Source organism: Grus americana, chromosome 18 (genome assembly GCF_028858705.1).
Source record: "Grus americana isolate bGruAme1 chromosome 18, bGruAme1.mat, whole genome shotgun sequence".
In the NCBI taxonomy this organism is placed as follows: domain Eukaryota; kingdom Metazoa; phylum Chordata; class Aves; order Gruiformes; family Gruidae; genus Grus; species Grus americana.
In genome coordinates, this window is record NC_072869.1 from 8,377,761 (window position 1) to 8,393,672 (window position 15,912).

General features: G+C 56.0%; 1 protein-coding gene across 1 annotated transcript in view; it reads right to left on the reverse strand.

The window, feature by feature from the left end:
- Positions 1-137: 137 nt before the first annotated feature.
- Positions 138-15,912, reverse strand: part of CHAD (chondroadherin) — an 89,661-nt gene continuing 73,886 nt past the window's right edge. The window contains exons 2-5 of the mRNA XM_054847075.1: positions 7,193-7,774; positions 3,546-3,709; positions 3,198-3,343; positions 138-1,122 (exon numbers count right to left, since the gene is read on the reverse strand). Coding sequence (XP_054703050.1) covers positions 3,202-3,343; positions 3,546-3,709; positions 7,193-7,774 — 888 coding nt within the window. The 3' untranslated portion in view covers positions 138-1,122; positions 3,198-3,201. The remainder of the gene's footprint in view (positions 1,123-3,197; positions 3,344-3,545; positions 3,710-7,192; positions 7,775-15,912) is intronic.

The window sequence follows — 15,912 nt, forward strand, 5'->3', positions numbered from 1 at the left end:
TGTAGAAAGAGGAATAATAAAACCCTCCCAAACAGTTGCTCTGCCCGTAGGATAAAGAGGATTAAGTTTATCTTTGTACCACTGCTCTCGTGTTACTTCCGATCCCCCCAGCCCTCAGACAGATACAGGGAGACTTGTTGAATTCATCTTTGCAGCAAGAGCTTTATACAGAAGATGTACATAAGAAAATATACAATTTGATTCCTATATAGGAGACAGAGGAGTTTTCATCCTCTTAAAGGTCATTTACACTCAGTTACAGAGGAATAAATATACATATATTTATATAACTCTTTAGGATTAAAAAACAGAGTTAAATTGCAACTGTGGTATTGTAATAGCCGTGACAATAAACCACAGTCATCCTGGTGTCCTGCTAGATCCTCTGGAGTACGGGCAGAGAGGAGGGGTGCCCAAGCCAGGCTGCACGGTGCACACCTCCTCCTGGACATACGTACATCTTGGTAGACCCCACGGAGTGGGAGGGAATCCAGTCTTCAGATGGCTTCGGTTTCGGGGTTTCCCAGTACTGCTTCACTTAAAGGATTTCTGGCCAACCTAGAGAGATTGCCGCCTTTCGGCGTGAAAGGGCAGCTCGGTCTCGGGGCCACCGGTTCTTGGTTGTTGCTTCACCTATCCCCCTCAGCCCTGGCCTGCAGGGATCCCCTCCGTGGGAAGGCAGAGGAGTCTCTTTGCATGGGTTGAGACCAATTTTCCTGATCAAGCAGCTGGGGGAGGGATGCTCCTACCTTCCCACTTGCTTCCATCCACTGGAAGGGGAGAGACAGCGACCAACTGGTCGATCGGGGACGTGGGTTATGTTGTCTCTGGGAAAGATGACTGTGTTTTACCGGCAGGATCTAGGTTAGCTTGTCTTAGTATGGTCATGCATAGTTTAGTTTTTAAAAATGCCTCTTTTAAAATATATAGATGTTGGAAAAGATTGAAAGGTGGATTCCATCCTGCGATCAGCAGAGAAGCGGGGATTCGGAGGAGGCTGGAGGTGTTCGGATATATCAGAAATGTTTCCTGACAGGTAGGAGAAGCTTAAGGAAGGACTCAGAAGTCAGTAGTTTTCTGATGGTTGAAGTGACCGGTCACCAGGACAGGCCATACCAGGGCCTGCTAGGGGAAAAAAAAAAAAAAGAGAGAAGTACACGTGTTTAAGGGGATTTTTCAAGCAGTTCAGTAAACTTCTAGCATTTGTCCGTTTCTTTTTATGCTCCGTGAGTGAATGAAGCCTGTACTTGAAAGCGAAGAGTTATGAGGCAAGGAGCTGTTATGAGTTCCCACAGCACAGGAGATGGGTTAGTCCTGTCTCTGACTTCTTCTGCCAACTTGCTATGTGACTCTTGAGTATCTTACCCAGAATGTTGGTGGTCAGTGAGTGCTTCCTGCATGAAGGAAGAAACCCAAGAGCAAAACTTCGAAGAGCAATGAATTATTTTGGTGCCCTGGTTCTGGAAATCCAGGGTAGGTAGATTTTTTTTTTTTTTTTTTTTTTTTTTTTTTTTTTAGAAACTGCCAAGCAGCTTTTCATTGGAAATGTGGTCAGTGACCAAGTCACTGGTCATCCCTGAAATACAGACCCCCGTAGCTGGCATCTGAGAAAGCTGCCTGGCTCTCAAGAGGTGCGAGCGAAGTCAGAGGTTCTTCATATTCCTTAAAAACCTGTCACCACACTGGAGTGGGTTTGTGTGCCTGCATTTGGCACTCACACCTGAAGGTACCGAGCTTTGTGTTCTGCAAGACTGGAATAAATAATTATCTATTTCATTAACACTTGTAAACTTGTTAAGAGTTGGGTGGAAGGTGCTATAGAAAAAAGCAGGTATTATGGTTTTCTTACTGTCATCATGGAGGAGTGAACTGGAATTGAGCTCAGGCAGGGAGAGAAAAAGGTTAAGAAGGGCCAGACTTGTATATAAAATACATTTAAGTATTGTGGTTTAGAAAACTGAATTTTTTCCACCCTTAGAGCAGAACTTTATCCGCCCTATATGGAACGACTGGTATTTCCACCTCTAATCCATAAAACCTCTGGCACTGCAAGAGAAATAACTGCTTTAGGAAGGCGCAGAGCAGCTGGCATCATCCCTGACATTTTGGTCATAAACTTACTTTCTCCATCCTGTTATGCATATCCTTAGCGAAGTGGGGACCAAACGGCCGTAACTGGGCTTTGGGCTTCTGCCTCATCCTTTCTGTTGTGAAAGGGCACATTGACAACCCTTGTTCACACAGTGCAGTGCAAGGTCACTGCACTTAACAAATGAGCAAAGGACCCTTTCCCAAGAGCTTACAAACTTGCAGGCTCATCCGAAGTCCTTTGGAATCCATACAAGCTCCAGACCTATTCCTGGGATGGGGAAAAGCAAAATGCTTGGAATGGAGTGATGACAGTTGTGGCTTTCTTGCTACTCTATGCCCTGAATTTAATACTCTTGGTAGTTTCCAGTTGTGGAAGGTGTTTGTGTGGTAGGTTTTCACAGTCGGTGTTTGGGTTGGTAGGTGTTACTAAGCTCGTTGCTCAAGGGAAAGTCAGCACTGTCTCTGAATCACCTTCTGGCCCAGAACACTTTATTCAAAGAATATTTGCTGTCTCAAACCTTCCTCTTCTGGGATGCTCATTTGAAGGCATCAGCCCTTGTTTTTAAATACCTGAGTGTCTTGGATGGGAATTGTAGTTGCTGAAAGGCAGGTGCTGGACCGAGAACTGCTCCTTATGGAAGACATTTATCTTCATATGGGCTGGGCAGCCTGGGGCCAGATTTCCCAGCAACGTCCTGCCCTGGATTTCAAACCAGACCCGGAGGAGCTTTACGGGGGCAAAAAGCTGAGCATCTCCAATCAGCTGGAAAAGTAAAGGGTGTGTGATCCCAGCTCAGGATAAGAGTGGGCTAAGTCCACCCTTGTTTTGACACTTAATTACACATTTCACCCTTTCGTGCTGCCCCAGGCCTGTCTTTAGCGCCGTGTTTGTTTTCCAGGGTTGACTCCATCCCTGATGCTCCAGGCAGATTCTCTGCTCTGGGAGCCCACGGAGCCCAGTATTGCCAGGAGCTGGATGAGCTGTTTTGAGCCAAACCCTGGTGTCACTGACATCAGAGATAAAGTCCCTGTACCTTTGGTGGCATCAGGGTTTGCTGTAGGTCTGACTAAAAGCTACCAATAAGTGGCTCTATGAACTGTCTTACGTGTTTAATGGCGGCTTCCCTTCTTGGACCTCTTGGTGGGGAGCTTACAGGTGCGGAGGGCCGGGGTGTCTCTGATGGACTGCCCCCGGTACTGCGTGGGCGTGGAGCAGGTATCCTCGGTGCGGGTGCGATTGCCCTTCAGCCACCTGGCACACGGGGAGAATGAACATGAGTTTACAAGAGGTACAAATCATCATGGACAACACTCGTACCATGAACGGAGAGGACAGGCTGGAGAGAGGGATGCTGAGCATGTCTGCAGCCTTCAGCAGCCTCCTCTTGCCTGGCACAGCTCAGGGGAGACCCCCAAGGAGACCCCAGGGAGGGAAGGGGTGCAAGGAGCCATACTTGCGCAGATGTGCTAGCTGGCAGTTGCAGTGCCAGGCATTTCGGGAAAGCGTCAGCGTCTCCATTTTGTCAAAGGGGAAGTTGCGGGGCAGCTGGGTGAGCCGGTTGTTCTCCAGGTGAGCGGTCTTCAGCACGGTCACACCTGCAAACGCGTTGTCTGCAAACTAAAGCACAAAGGTTTCTGGTGAGGAACGCTGAGTTAGGGAAGGGGACTTCAAACCTGGGTGCTTCTGTTCGAGACTTTTAGCGGCATAAGCATGGAAAGAGCAAGAGAAGGAGCGGTGGAGGAGGGTCCTGGCTCGCTGGAAGCTCTGGACACCTGAGAGAGGCATCAGGCTGGTGGGCTCAGGGGTGATGGAGGCTCCTGCCTGAAGAGAGCTACATCCCAAATCCATGCGGGATCATCTTTGCAGCCACATCCCTAAATAAAGTGAAGTCTGGCAGGCCTCTTTATTTTTGAGCCACACTTCTCTGTTCTAAATGAAGATATTTTCTGGGTGTATTCCTTTCCAAGGCTGGAAATCCTCCCAGCGCCTGTTGCCTTGCGTGTCCTGGAACGGCTGAAGGAGGGAGTGTTTGTGGCGTCTGAAGGGGCTGTAGACTTTGGCAGTGCCCGGGGGCTCCGAGTGGAAAGTTACACTTGGCATCTGAGCAGTGTAGAAATAGAGGCAGGTTTCCAGCACCTCAACCTCCTCCGTTTTTTCTCATTTCCAGTGGGTTGTTTGCAAGGGATGCTGCAAGATTTGTCTTTTCTCAATTAACAGGCAGGCTTTAAGGGAGAGCCTTCCTTAAAAAAGCTACCGAAGAGAAGAGGGAGGCTGTAAACCCGGGTCTGCAGTGCTCTCCTCTCTGAGGCCTCATCCCTGGCTTTTCTCAACCCATGGTTACTCAGGTTGGAAAGTTTCTTCTTGAAAGCAAACCCCTCAACACAAACTTCCTTGGCAGTGATGAATTGGAGAGGGGGGCACTGACAAAGCTCAGAGCTCCTCTTGGCTATGACAAACCATTTCTCCCCCTTCTCAACGCAGGGGAAAGCCCTCTCAAAAGGGTGGAGAGGAGGTCTAGGTCTAGCTAGGTCTACCAGACCCAGCCCCAGTCAAGGACCTATGCTCCCTTTTCTGGCCAGAAGCTCTCATTCAGACAGGACCATCAGGGTTTGTTCAAGCTCTCTAAGCTTGACAGAGGAGATACGTTATTTTAAGCTGTGAACTTTTGTCATCTTCCAAATTAAGCAACATTGGATAGGATTGGAGTTTAGCTAAGAGACTCCCAGACTCCTGTAGCTGTTGGACAGTCAGCGGGGCTGGCCTCTGCTGTCCAAAACCAAGCTGACCCTGGTAGGTTTTACTGTGCTGATAGTGGAGCTGTTCAGAGAGATGCTGGCATGCCGTGCAGCGGGGCGGTAGCCTGGCCACGTTCTGGTTTGGACAGTGGTGTACTGTCTCAGCTGCTCATTCCTCTCCCAGCCCCATGAGAGGAGTTCACATCTGCTGCTAACAGCTGCTGTGCTGCCTGCCAGAGCGTGCGTTTGTAAAGAAATTGGTGATTTTTCCCCTTACTTAGATGGAGGATTGCTGCTGTAATTTATTTTGCAATAAATACGTAGAAAGGGGCGTACATAAAGCTTCCAGGATCCACGTTGCCTGGCTTCTTGTTGATGTATATGGTGGGTCCTGGCCCATGGAATGGTTTTGCACTTGATCAGCTCAAAAAATCTTGCAGGGAACAGCTAAGGACAGTAATTTTGTGAAGGAGAGAGAGATGCAGTCAAGATGCCAGAGGCATTTAAAGTATTTGGTAGTGATTTCCTAGGTCACGAGGCCTCTGTGATTAGATGTCTCCTAGCAGTGCAAAGTTCACGCGTAGGCCGTTTGGATATGAATGAGGCATTTGAGGATTTGAAGAGAAAACTCTGAGTGGGGATGGGAGCTTTGTTTTCCTGAAAAAGAACGCAAGCCCTAAAGCTGCAGAAGCCACCCCTGTTAGTGCTGATCCCATAAACTGGTGTCTTACTGGGCTGTTGGGGAGGAAAGGAGACATCTGGCTGCAGAAGAGCATTTTAAAGTCCTGTCCATAGGTGGTCACTGAAAAGAAGAAAGTCTTTTTTGCTGGCGAGAATTGTTAACCCTCACTTTTTGGCCAATCCAAGGACACTTAATTCCCTAGAGCACCCCAGCATCATGGGTGGGTTAGTCTAATTTCTTCATCGTATAACTTGGGATGCTGATGATGTACCAGCTGTAGAGACATTTAAGCTGTAATTTTTTACTTGCACATGATGAAAGTGCCTTAAAACTGAGCCTACAAAAGTGCTGTGACAGCATGCCTAAGGTCTTGCCTAGAGAGGTCAGTAGATTGTAGTAGATTGTTCCCAAGTGTTGTTTGCTTACTCCCATCCTGGAGAGGTTAGTGCTGAGAGTGGACAAGGGCTTAAATACCGACTAGGTGCTACTCAGGTGGTTTGGGTAGTGTTGTTTTCTACCTGGGCAAGCTGTAATTCCAGTTTTTGAGCATTTTGGGATGCTGTATCCCCTTGAAAACTCTGGTGTGCTCTATTCCTGGCAGCTTTCATGTGATCTGCTCATCCCTGTGGGGACCTTTGAGTTTGCTCTTTGTTGCTAAGAAATTCTCTTTTTCATCACATCTTCCTGCACGTGGTGGGTGTAGCTTTGCCGTGAATGCAAGCCCACCTTACCTGGATGCCCTTCGGGCTTCCTGGCAAAGCATCCTCCCAGGGAGAACTGTTCTGCCCCACCTGCAGCCCCCTCCCTTTCCAGCCGCGTGGGGTACACCTAGGACTGCAACAGGGTGCCGCCGCTCTCGCGCTGCGCTTGTTTCTGTTCTTGCACTGCCTGGCATTGCAGAGGTACGAGTGCAAGTGATTCCCCGAGTGTGATGCCCCTGCCTATGGATCGTGCTTTCTCACAGAAGAAGAGGAGGGTTGTTTTGCCGTTCGGAATACCTGAATGTCCCTCCTCTCCAGTGGGAACAGGGCCCCTTTGTGAGATGCTGCGAGAGTTCCTTTTGAGAGAGCGTCAATAAACAAACCTTTCTTTATAATGTGCAATGTTGGAAGGCGTGGGGGGAGGTGAAGGTCTGTATGCCTACCTGTCTGCAAGGTGTGGGTAAGGAACCGCTGCTGCTCACAGCTCCTCCCAAGGAGCCCCCCCCAACAGGTCCCCAGGCTGAAGGAAGGAGGCAGAGCAGTTCAGCTCTGCAAGGTGGCAGTGCCCTTCAGTCCCTCAAGTAGGGGCCAGACGCTCGCCTCTCATCCCACGCCTTGTGTCTGGGATGATGGAAGGTGGCTAATTGTCCTGGAGCATCCCAAATACCTTTCTCGATGTCTGGTGTCACCTCCGGCTTGGGAGGTAATGCACTGCCTTTCCGGGGAGTTTGATCAGCTCCAGATAATTTGGTTTTGCATAAATAACTCAACAGAAAGGTGGAGTACTCTCTCTCATCCCTCGCTTGAACCATGTCAGGTGTGTTGTCAGCTGGCCCATGCCTCGCTGTCTGCAGAGCCTGCAGACCTACATCTCCCCTCTCCTTTGCGAGGGAGGGACAGCAAACTGAGGGCTTTGTAAAGGAGAAGAAAATCAAGCCCCATGTTTCTTAACTGGAGCAAATGGAAAGAGAAGAGAACTTACCTTCTTCAGTTTCATGTTGTCCAGGTTGAGTGTCTGCAGGTATCTCCCGAAGGACTGGAAGGCATTGTCAGGGATGACCTCGATTGGGTTATGAGAAAGCTTCAGTTCCTCCAGCACTCTCAGCTTACTCATTGCATTCACAGGGTAGCTGCTCAGCTGGTTCTTGTCCAGGTGGAGGACAGCGAGGTTTTCTACATCCTCCAAGGCCCCAGGCAGGAGGTTGGTGAGGGAATTGTCAGAGAGGAAGAGCCAGCGCAGATCTTTAGCCCCGCTGAACACCCCTGGTTTGAGCTCCCGGATTTTATTGCTGCCTAAGTGCAGGATGAAGAGGTTGACAAGAGGGGAGAGGAGCCCTTTGGGTAGGTCTGGGATCTTGTTCTGGTCCAGGTACAGGTAGGTGAGCTCAGAGAGGTCATCAAAGGCTCCTGGCTTTATGACACTGATCTGGTTGTCGGTGAGATAGAGGTAGACCAGGCTCTTGAGCCCCCGGAAGGCTCCGGTTGAGATCTCCTTGATCCGTGAGCTTTGGAGGTGCAGGGACACCAGCCCAGCAAGGTCAACAGGGAAGCCTTGACCTTCGGACTCCACCAAAATCAGCGTCCACACTGAAAACTGTGAACGTCCAGCCCTAGCTCCCAGGCCAAAGGTGCCAGCCCCAAAACGCGTGCCTGCCCTCAAACCTCCCCCACCGGCCCTCGCACAGCCCCACTCGCATTGGGGCTGCGGGCTCGCCTAGCCGCGCAAGGCCTCAACATAGAGTCTCACGTCACTCTCGGCAAAAATTGACGTCCACGCTCCAAACTGTAAACGTCGAGCCCCTGCTCCCAGGCCAAAGGTGCCAGCCCCAAAAGGGATGCCTGGCCTCAAACCTCCCACACCGGCCCTCGCACAGCCCCACTCGCATTGGGGCTGCGGGCTCGCCTAGCCGCGCAAGGCCTCAACATAGAGTCTCACGTCACTCTCGGCAAAAATTTACATCCACGCTCCAAACTGTAAACGTCGAGCCCCTGCTCCCAGGCCAAAGGTGCCAGCCCCAAAAGGGATGCCTGGCCTCAAACCTCCCACACCGGCCCTCGCACAGCCCCACTCGCATTGGGGCTGCGGGCTCGCCTAGCCGCGCAAGGCCTCAACATAGAGTCTCACGTCACTCTCGGCAAAAATTGACGTCCACGCTCCAAACTGTAAACGTCGAGCCCCTGCTCCCAGGCCAAAGGTGCCAGCCCCAAAAGGGATGCCTGGCCTCAAACCTCCCACACCGGCCCTCGCACAGCCCCACTCGCATTGGGGCTGCGGGCTCGCCTAGCCGCGCAAGGCCTCAACATAGAGTCTCACGTCACTCTCGGCAAAAATTGACGTCCACGCTCCAAACTGTAAACGTCGAGCCCCTGCTCCCAGGCCAAAGGTGCCAGCCCCAAAAGGGATGCCTGGCCTCAAACCTCCCACAACGGCCCTCGCACAGCCCCACTCGCATTGGGGCTGCGGGCTCGCCTAGCCGCGCAAGGCCTCAACATAGAGTCTCACGTCACTCTCGGCAAAAATTGACATCCACGCTCCAAACTGTAAACGTCGAGCCCCTGCTCCCAGGCCAAAGGTGCCAGCCCCAAAAGGGATGCCTGGCCTCAAACCTCCCACACCGGCCCTCGCACAGCCCCACTCGCATTGGGGCTGCGGGCTCGCCTAGCCGCGCAAGGCCTCAACATAGACTCTCACGTCACTCTCGGCAAAAATTGACGTCCACGCTCCAAACTGTAAACGTCGAGCCCCTGCTCCCAGGCCAAAGGTGCCAGCCCCAAAAGGGATGCCTGGCCTCAAACCTGCCACACCGGCCCTCGCACAGCCCCACTCGCATTGGGGCTGCGGGCTCGCCTAGCCGCGCAAGGCCTCAACATAGAGTCTCACGTCACTCTCGGCAAAAATTGACGTCCACGCTCCAAACTGTAAACGTCGAGCCCCTGCTCCCAGGCCAAAGGTGCCAGCCCCAAAAGGGATGCCTGGCCTCAAACCTCCCACACCGGCCCTCGCACAGCCCCACTCGCATTGGGGCTGCGGGCTCGCCTAGCCGCGCAAGGCCTCAACATAGAGTCTCACGTCACTCTCGGCAAAAATTGACGTCCACGCTCCAAACTGTAAACGTCGAGCCCCTGCTCCCAGGCCAAAGGTGCCAGCCCCAAAAGGGATGCCTGGCCTCAAACCTGCCACACCGGCCCTCGCACAGCCCCACTCGCATTGGGGCTGCGGGCTCGCCTAGCCCAGCAAGGCCTCAACATAGAGTCTCATGTCACTCTCGGCAAAAATTGACGTCCACACTCCAAACTGTAAACGTCGAGCCCCTGCTCCCAGGCCAAAGGTGCCAGCCCCAAAAGGGATGCCTGGCCTCAAACCTCCCACACCGGCCCTCGCACAGCCCCACTCGCATTGGGGCTGCGGGCTCGCCTAGCCGCGCAAGGCCTCAACATAGAGTCTCACGTCACTCTCGGCAAAAATTGACGTCCACGCTCCAAACTGTAAACGTCGAGCCCCTGCTCCCAGGCCAAAGGTGCCAGCCCCAAAAGGGATGCCTGCCCTCAAACCTCCCCCACCGGCCCTCGCACAGCCCCACTCGCACTGGGGCTGCGGGCTCGCCTAGCCGCGCAAGGCCTCAACATAGAGTCTCACGTCACTCTCGGCAAAAATTGACGTCCACGCTCCAAACTGTAAACGTCGAGCCCCTGCTCCCAGGCCAAAGGTGCCAGCCCCAAAACGGATGCCTGCCCTCAAACCTCCCACACCGGCCCTCGCACAGCCCCACTCGCATTGGGGCTGCGGGCTCGCCTAGCCGCGCAAGGCCTCAACATAGAGTCTCACGTCACTCTCGGCAAAAATTGACGTCCACGCTCCAAACTGTAAACGTCGAGCCCCTGCTCCCAGGCCAAAGGTGCCAGCCCCAAAAGGGATGCCTGGCCTCAAACCTCCCACACCGGCCCTCGCACAGCCCCACTCGCATTGGGGCTGCGGGCTCGCCTAGCCGCGCAAGGCCTCAACATAGAGTCTCACGTCACTCTCGGCAAAAATTGACGTCCACGCTCCAAACTGTAAACGTCGAGCCCCTGCTCCCAGGCCAAAGGTGCCAGCCCCAAAAGGGATGCCTGGCCTCAAACCTCCCACACCGGCCCTCGCACAGCCCCACTCGCATTGGGGCTGCGGGCTCGCCTAGCCGCGCAAGGCCTCAACATAGAGTCTCACGTCACTCTCGGCAAAAATTGACGTCCACGCTCCAAACTGTAAACGTCGAGCCCCTGCTCCCAGGCCAAAGGTGCCAGCCCCAAAAGGGATGCCTGGCCTCAAACCTCCCACAACGGCCCTCGCACAGCCCCACTCGCATTGGGGCTGCGGGCTCGCCTAGCCGCGCAAGGCCTCAACATAGAGTCTCACGTCACTCTCGGCAAAAATTGACGTCCACGCTCCAAACTGTAAACGTCGAGCCCCTGCTCCCAGGCCAAAGGTGCCAGCCCCAAAAGGGATGCCTGGCCTCAAACCTCCCACACCGGCCCTCGCACAGCCCCACTCGCATTGGGGCTGCGGGCTCGCCTAGCCGCGCAAGGCCTCAACATAGAGTCTCACGTCACTCTCGGCAAAAATTGACGTCCACGCTCCAAACTGTAAACGTCGAGCCCCTGCTCCCAGGCCAAAGGTGCCAGCCCCAAAAGGGATGCCTGGCCTCAAACCTGCCACACCGGCCCTCGCACAGCCCCACTCGCATTGGGGCTGCGGGCTCGCCTAGCCGCGCAAGGCCTCAACATAGAGTCTCACGTCACTCTCGGCAAAAATTGACGTCCACGCTCCAAACTGTAAACGTCGAGCCCCTGCTCCCAGGCCAAAGGTGCCAGCCCCAAAAGGGATGCCTGGCCTCAAACCTCCCACAGCGGCCCTCGCACAGCCCCACTCACATTGGGGCTGCGGGCTCGCCTAGCCGCGCAAGGCCTCAACATAGAGCCTTACGTCACTCTCGGCCAAAATTGACGTCCACGCTCCAAACTGTAAACGTCGAGCCCCTGCTCCCAGGCCAAAGGTGCCAGCCCCAAAAGGGATGCCTGGCCTCAAACCTCCCACACCGGCCCTCGCACAGCCCCACTCGCATTGGGGCTGCGGGCTCGCCTAGCCGCGCAAGGCCTCAACATAGAGTCTCACGTCACTCTCGGCAAAAATTGACGTCCACGCTCCAAACTGTAAACGTCGAGCCCCTGCTCCCAGGCCAAAGGTGCCAGCCCCAAAAGGGATGCCTGGCCTCAAACCTCCCACACCGGCCCTCGCACAGCCCCACTCGCATTGGGGCTGCGGGCTCGCCTAGCCGCGCAAGGCCTCAACATAGAGTCTCACGTCACTCTCGGCAAAAATTGACGTCCACGCTCCAAACTGTAAACGTCGAGCCCCTGCTCCCAGGCCAAAGGTGCCAGCCTCAAAAGGGATGCCTGGCCTCAAACCTCCCACACCGGCCCTCGCACAGCCCCACTCGCATTGGGGCTGCGGGCTCGCCTAGCCGCGCAAGGCCTCAACATAGAGTCTCACGTCACTCTCGGCAAAAATTGACGTCCACGCTCCAAACTGTAAACGTCGAGCCCCTGCTCCCAGGCCAAAGGTGCCAGCCCCAAAAGGGATGCCTGGCCTCAAACCTCCCACACCGGCCCTCGCACAGCCCCACTCGCATTGGGGCTGCGGGCTCGCCTAGCCGCGCAAGGCCTCAACATAGAGTCTCACGTCACTCTCGGCAAAAATTGACGTCCACGCTCCAAACTGTAAACGTCGAGCCCCTGCTCCCAGGCCAAAGGTGCCAGCCCCAAAAGGGATGCCTGGCCTCAAACCTCCCACACCGGCCCTCGCACAGCCCCACTCGCATTGGGGCTGCGGGCTCGCCTAGCCCAGCAAGGGCTCAACATAGAGTCTCACGTCCCTCTCGGCAAAAATTGACGTCCACGCTCCAAACTGTAAACGTCGAGCCCCTGCTCCCAGGCCAAAGGTGCCAGCCCCAAAAGGGATGCCTGGCCTCAAACCTGCCACAGCGGCCCTCGCACAGCCCCACTCGCATTGGGGCTGCGGGCTCGCCTAGCCGCGCAAGGCCTCAACATAGAGTCTCACGTCACTCTCGGCAAAAATTGACGTCCACGCTCCAAACTGTAAACGTCGAGCCCCTGCTCCCAGGCCAAAGGTGCCAGCCCCAAAAGGGATGCCTGGCCTCAAACCTCCCCCAGCGGCCCTCGCACAGCCCCACTCGCATTGGGGCTGCGGGCTCGCCTAGCCGCGCAAGGCCTCAACATAGAGTCTCACGTCACTCTCGGCAAAAATTGACGTCCACGCTCCAAACTGTAAACGTCGAGCCCCTGCTCCCAGGCCAAAGGTGCCAGCCCCAACAGGGATGCCTGGCCTCAAACCTCCCACACCGGCCCTCGCACAGCCCCACTCGCATTGGGGCTGCGGGCTCGCCTAGCCGCGCAAGGCCTCAACATAGAGTCTCACGTCACTCTCGGCAAAAATTGACGTCCACGCTCCAAACTGTAAACGTCGAGCCCCTGCTCCCAGGCCAAAGGTGCCAGCCCCAAAAGGGATGCCTGGCCTCAAACCTCCCACACCGGCCCTCGCACAGCCCCACTCGCATTGGGGCTGCGGGCTCGCCTAGCCGCGCAAGGCCTCAACATAGAGTCTCACGTCACTCTCGGCAAAAATTGACGTCCACACTCCAAACTGTAAACGTCGAGCCCCTGCTCCCAGGCCAAAGGTGCCAGCCCCAAAAGGGATGCCTGCCCTCAAACCTCCCTCAGCGGCCCTCGCACAGCCCCACTCGCATTGGGGCTGCGGGCTCGCCTAGCCCAGCAAGGGCTCAACGTAGCGCCTTACGTCACTCTCGGCAAAAATTGACGTCCACGCTCCAAACTGTAAACGTCGAGCCCCTGCTCCCAGGCCAAAGGTGCCAGCCCCAAAAGGGATGCCTGGCCTCAAACCTCCCACACCGGCCCTCGCACAGCCCCACTCGCATTGGGGCTGCGGGCTCGCCTAGCCGCGCAAGGCCTCAACATAGAGTCTCACGTCACTCTCGGCAAAAATTGACGTCCACGCTCCAAACTGTAAACGTCGAGCCCCTGCTCCCAGGCCAAAGGTGCCAGCCCCAAAAGGGATGCCTGGCCTCAAACCTCCCACACCGGCCCTCGCACAGCCCCACTCGCACTGGGGCTGCGGGCTCGCCTAGCCGCGCAAGGCCTCAACATAGAGTCTCACGTCACTCTCGGCAAAAATTGACGTCCACGCTCCAAACTGTAAACGTCGAGCCCCTGCTCCCAGGCCAAAGGTGCCAGCCCCAAAAGGGATGCCTGGCCTCAAACCTCCCACACCGGCCCTCGCACAGCCCCACTCGCATTGGGGCTGCGGGCTCGCCTGGCCGCGCAAGGCCTCAACATAGAGTCTCATGTCACTCTCGGCAAAAATTGACGTCCACGCTCCAAACTGTAAACGTCGAGCCCCTGCTCCCAGGCCAAAGGTGCCAGCCCCAAAAGGGATGCCTGGCCTCAAACCTCCCACACCGGCCCTCGCACAGCCCCACTCGCATTGGGGCTGCGGGCTCGCCTAGCCGCGCAAGGCCTCAACATAGAGTCTCACGTCACTCTCGGCAAAAATTGACGTCCACGCTCCAAACTGTAAACGTCGAGCCCCTGCTCCCAGGCCAAAGGTGCCAGCCCCAAAAGGGATGCCTGGCCTCAAACCTCCCACACCGGCCCTCGCACAGCCCCACTCGCATTGGGGCTGCGGGCTCGCCTAGCCGCGCAAGGCCTCAACATAGAGTCTCACGTCACTCTCGGCAAAAATTGACATCCACGCTCCAAACTGTAAACGTCGAGCCCCTGCTCCCAGGCCAAAGGTGCCAGCCCCAAAAGGGATGCCTGCCCTCAAACCTCCCACACCGGCCCTCGCACAGCCCCACTCGCATTGGGGCTGCGGGCTCGCCTAGCCGCGCAAGGCCTCAACATAGAGTCTCACGTCACTCTCGGCAAAAATTGACGTCCACGCTCCAAACTGTAAACGTCGAGCCCCTGCTCCCAGGCCAAAGGTGCCAGCCCCAAAAGGGATGCCTGGCCTCAAACCTCCCACACCGGCCCTCGCACAGCCCCACTCGCATTGGGGCTGCGGGCTCGCCTAGCCGCGCAAGGCCTCAACATAGAGTCTCACGTCACTCACGGCAAAAATTGACGTCCACGCTCCAAACTGTAAACGTCGAGCCCCTGCTCCCAGGCCAAAGGTGCCAGCCCCAAAAGGGATGCCTGGCCTCAAACCTGCCACACCGGCCCTCGCACAGCCCCACTCGCATTGGGGCTGCGGGCTCGCCTAGCCGCGCAAGGCCTCAACATAGAGTCTTACGTCCCTCTCGGCCAAAATGGACGTCCACACTCCAAACTGTAAACGTCGAGCCCCTGCTCCCAGGCCAAAGGTGCCAGCCCCAAAACGGGTGCCTGCCCTCAAACCTCCCTCACCGGCCCTCGCACAGCCCCACTCGCATTGGGGCTGCGGGCTCGCCTAGCCGCGCAAGGCCTCAACATAGAGTCTCACGTCACTCTCGGCAAAAATTGACATCCACGCTCCAAACTGTAAACGTCGAGCCCCTGCTCCCAGGCCAAAGGTGCCAGCCCCAAAAGGGATGCCTGGCCTCAAACCTCCCTCACCGGCCCTCGCACAGCCCCACTCGCATTGGGGCTGCGGGCTCGCCTAGCCGCGCAAGGGCTCAACATAGAGTCTCACGTCACTCTCGGCAAAAATTGACGTCCACACTCCAAACTGTAAACGTCGAGCCCCTGCTCCCAGGCCAAAGGTGCCAGCCCCAAAAGGGATGCCTGGCCTCAAACCTCCCACACCGGCCCTCGCACAGCCCCACTCGCATTGGGGCTGCGGGCTCGCCTAGCCGCGCAAGGCCTCAACATAGAGTCTCACGTCACTCTCGGCAAAAATTGACGTCCACGCTCCAAACTGTAAACGTCGAGCCCCTGCTCCCAGGCCAAAGGTGCCAGCCCCAAAAGGGATGCCTGGCCTCAAACCTCCCACACCGGCCCTCGCACAGCCCCACTCGCATTGGGGCTGCGGGCTCGCCTAGCCGCGCAAGGCCTCAACATAGAGTCTCACGTCACTCTCGGCAAAAATTGACGTCCACGCTCCAAACTGTAAACGTCGAGCCCCTGCTCCCAGGCCAAAGGTGCCAGCCCCAAAAGGGATGCCTGGCCTCAAACCTCCCACACCGGCCCTCGCACAGCCCCACTCGCATTGGGGCTGCGGGCTCGCCTAGCCGCGCAAGGCCTCAACATAGAGTCTCACGTCACTCTCGGCAAAAATTGACGTCCACGCTCCAAACTGTAAACGTCGAGCCCCTGCTCCCAGGCCAAAGGTGCCAGCCCCAAAAGGGATGCCTGGCCTCAAACCTCCCACACCGGCCCTCGCACAGCCCCACTCGCACTGGGGCTGCGGGCTCGCCTAGCCGCGCAAGGCCTCAACATAGAGTCTCACGTCACTCTCGGCAAAAATTGACGTCCACGCTCCAAACTGTAAACGTCGAGCCCCTGCTCCCAGGCCAAAGGTGCCAGCCCCAAAAGGGATGCCTGGCCTCAAACCTCACACACCGGCCCTCGCACAGCCCCACTCGCATTGGGGCTGCGGGCTCGCCTAGCCGCGCAAGGCCTCAACATAGAGTCTCACGTCACTCTCGGCAAAAA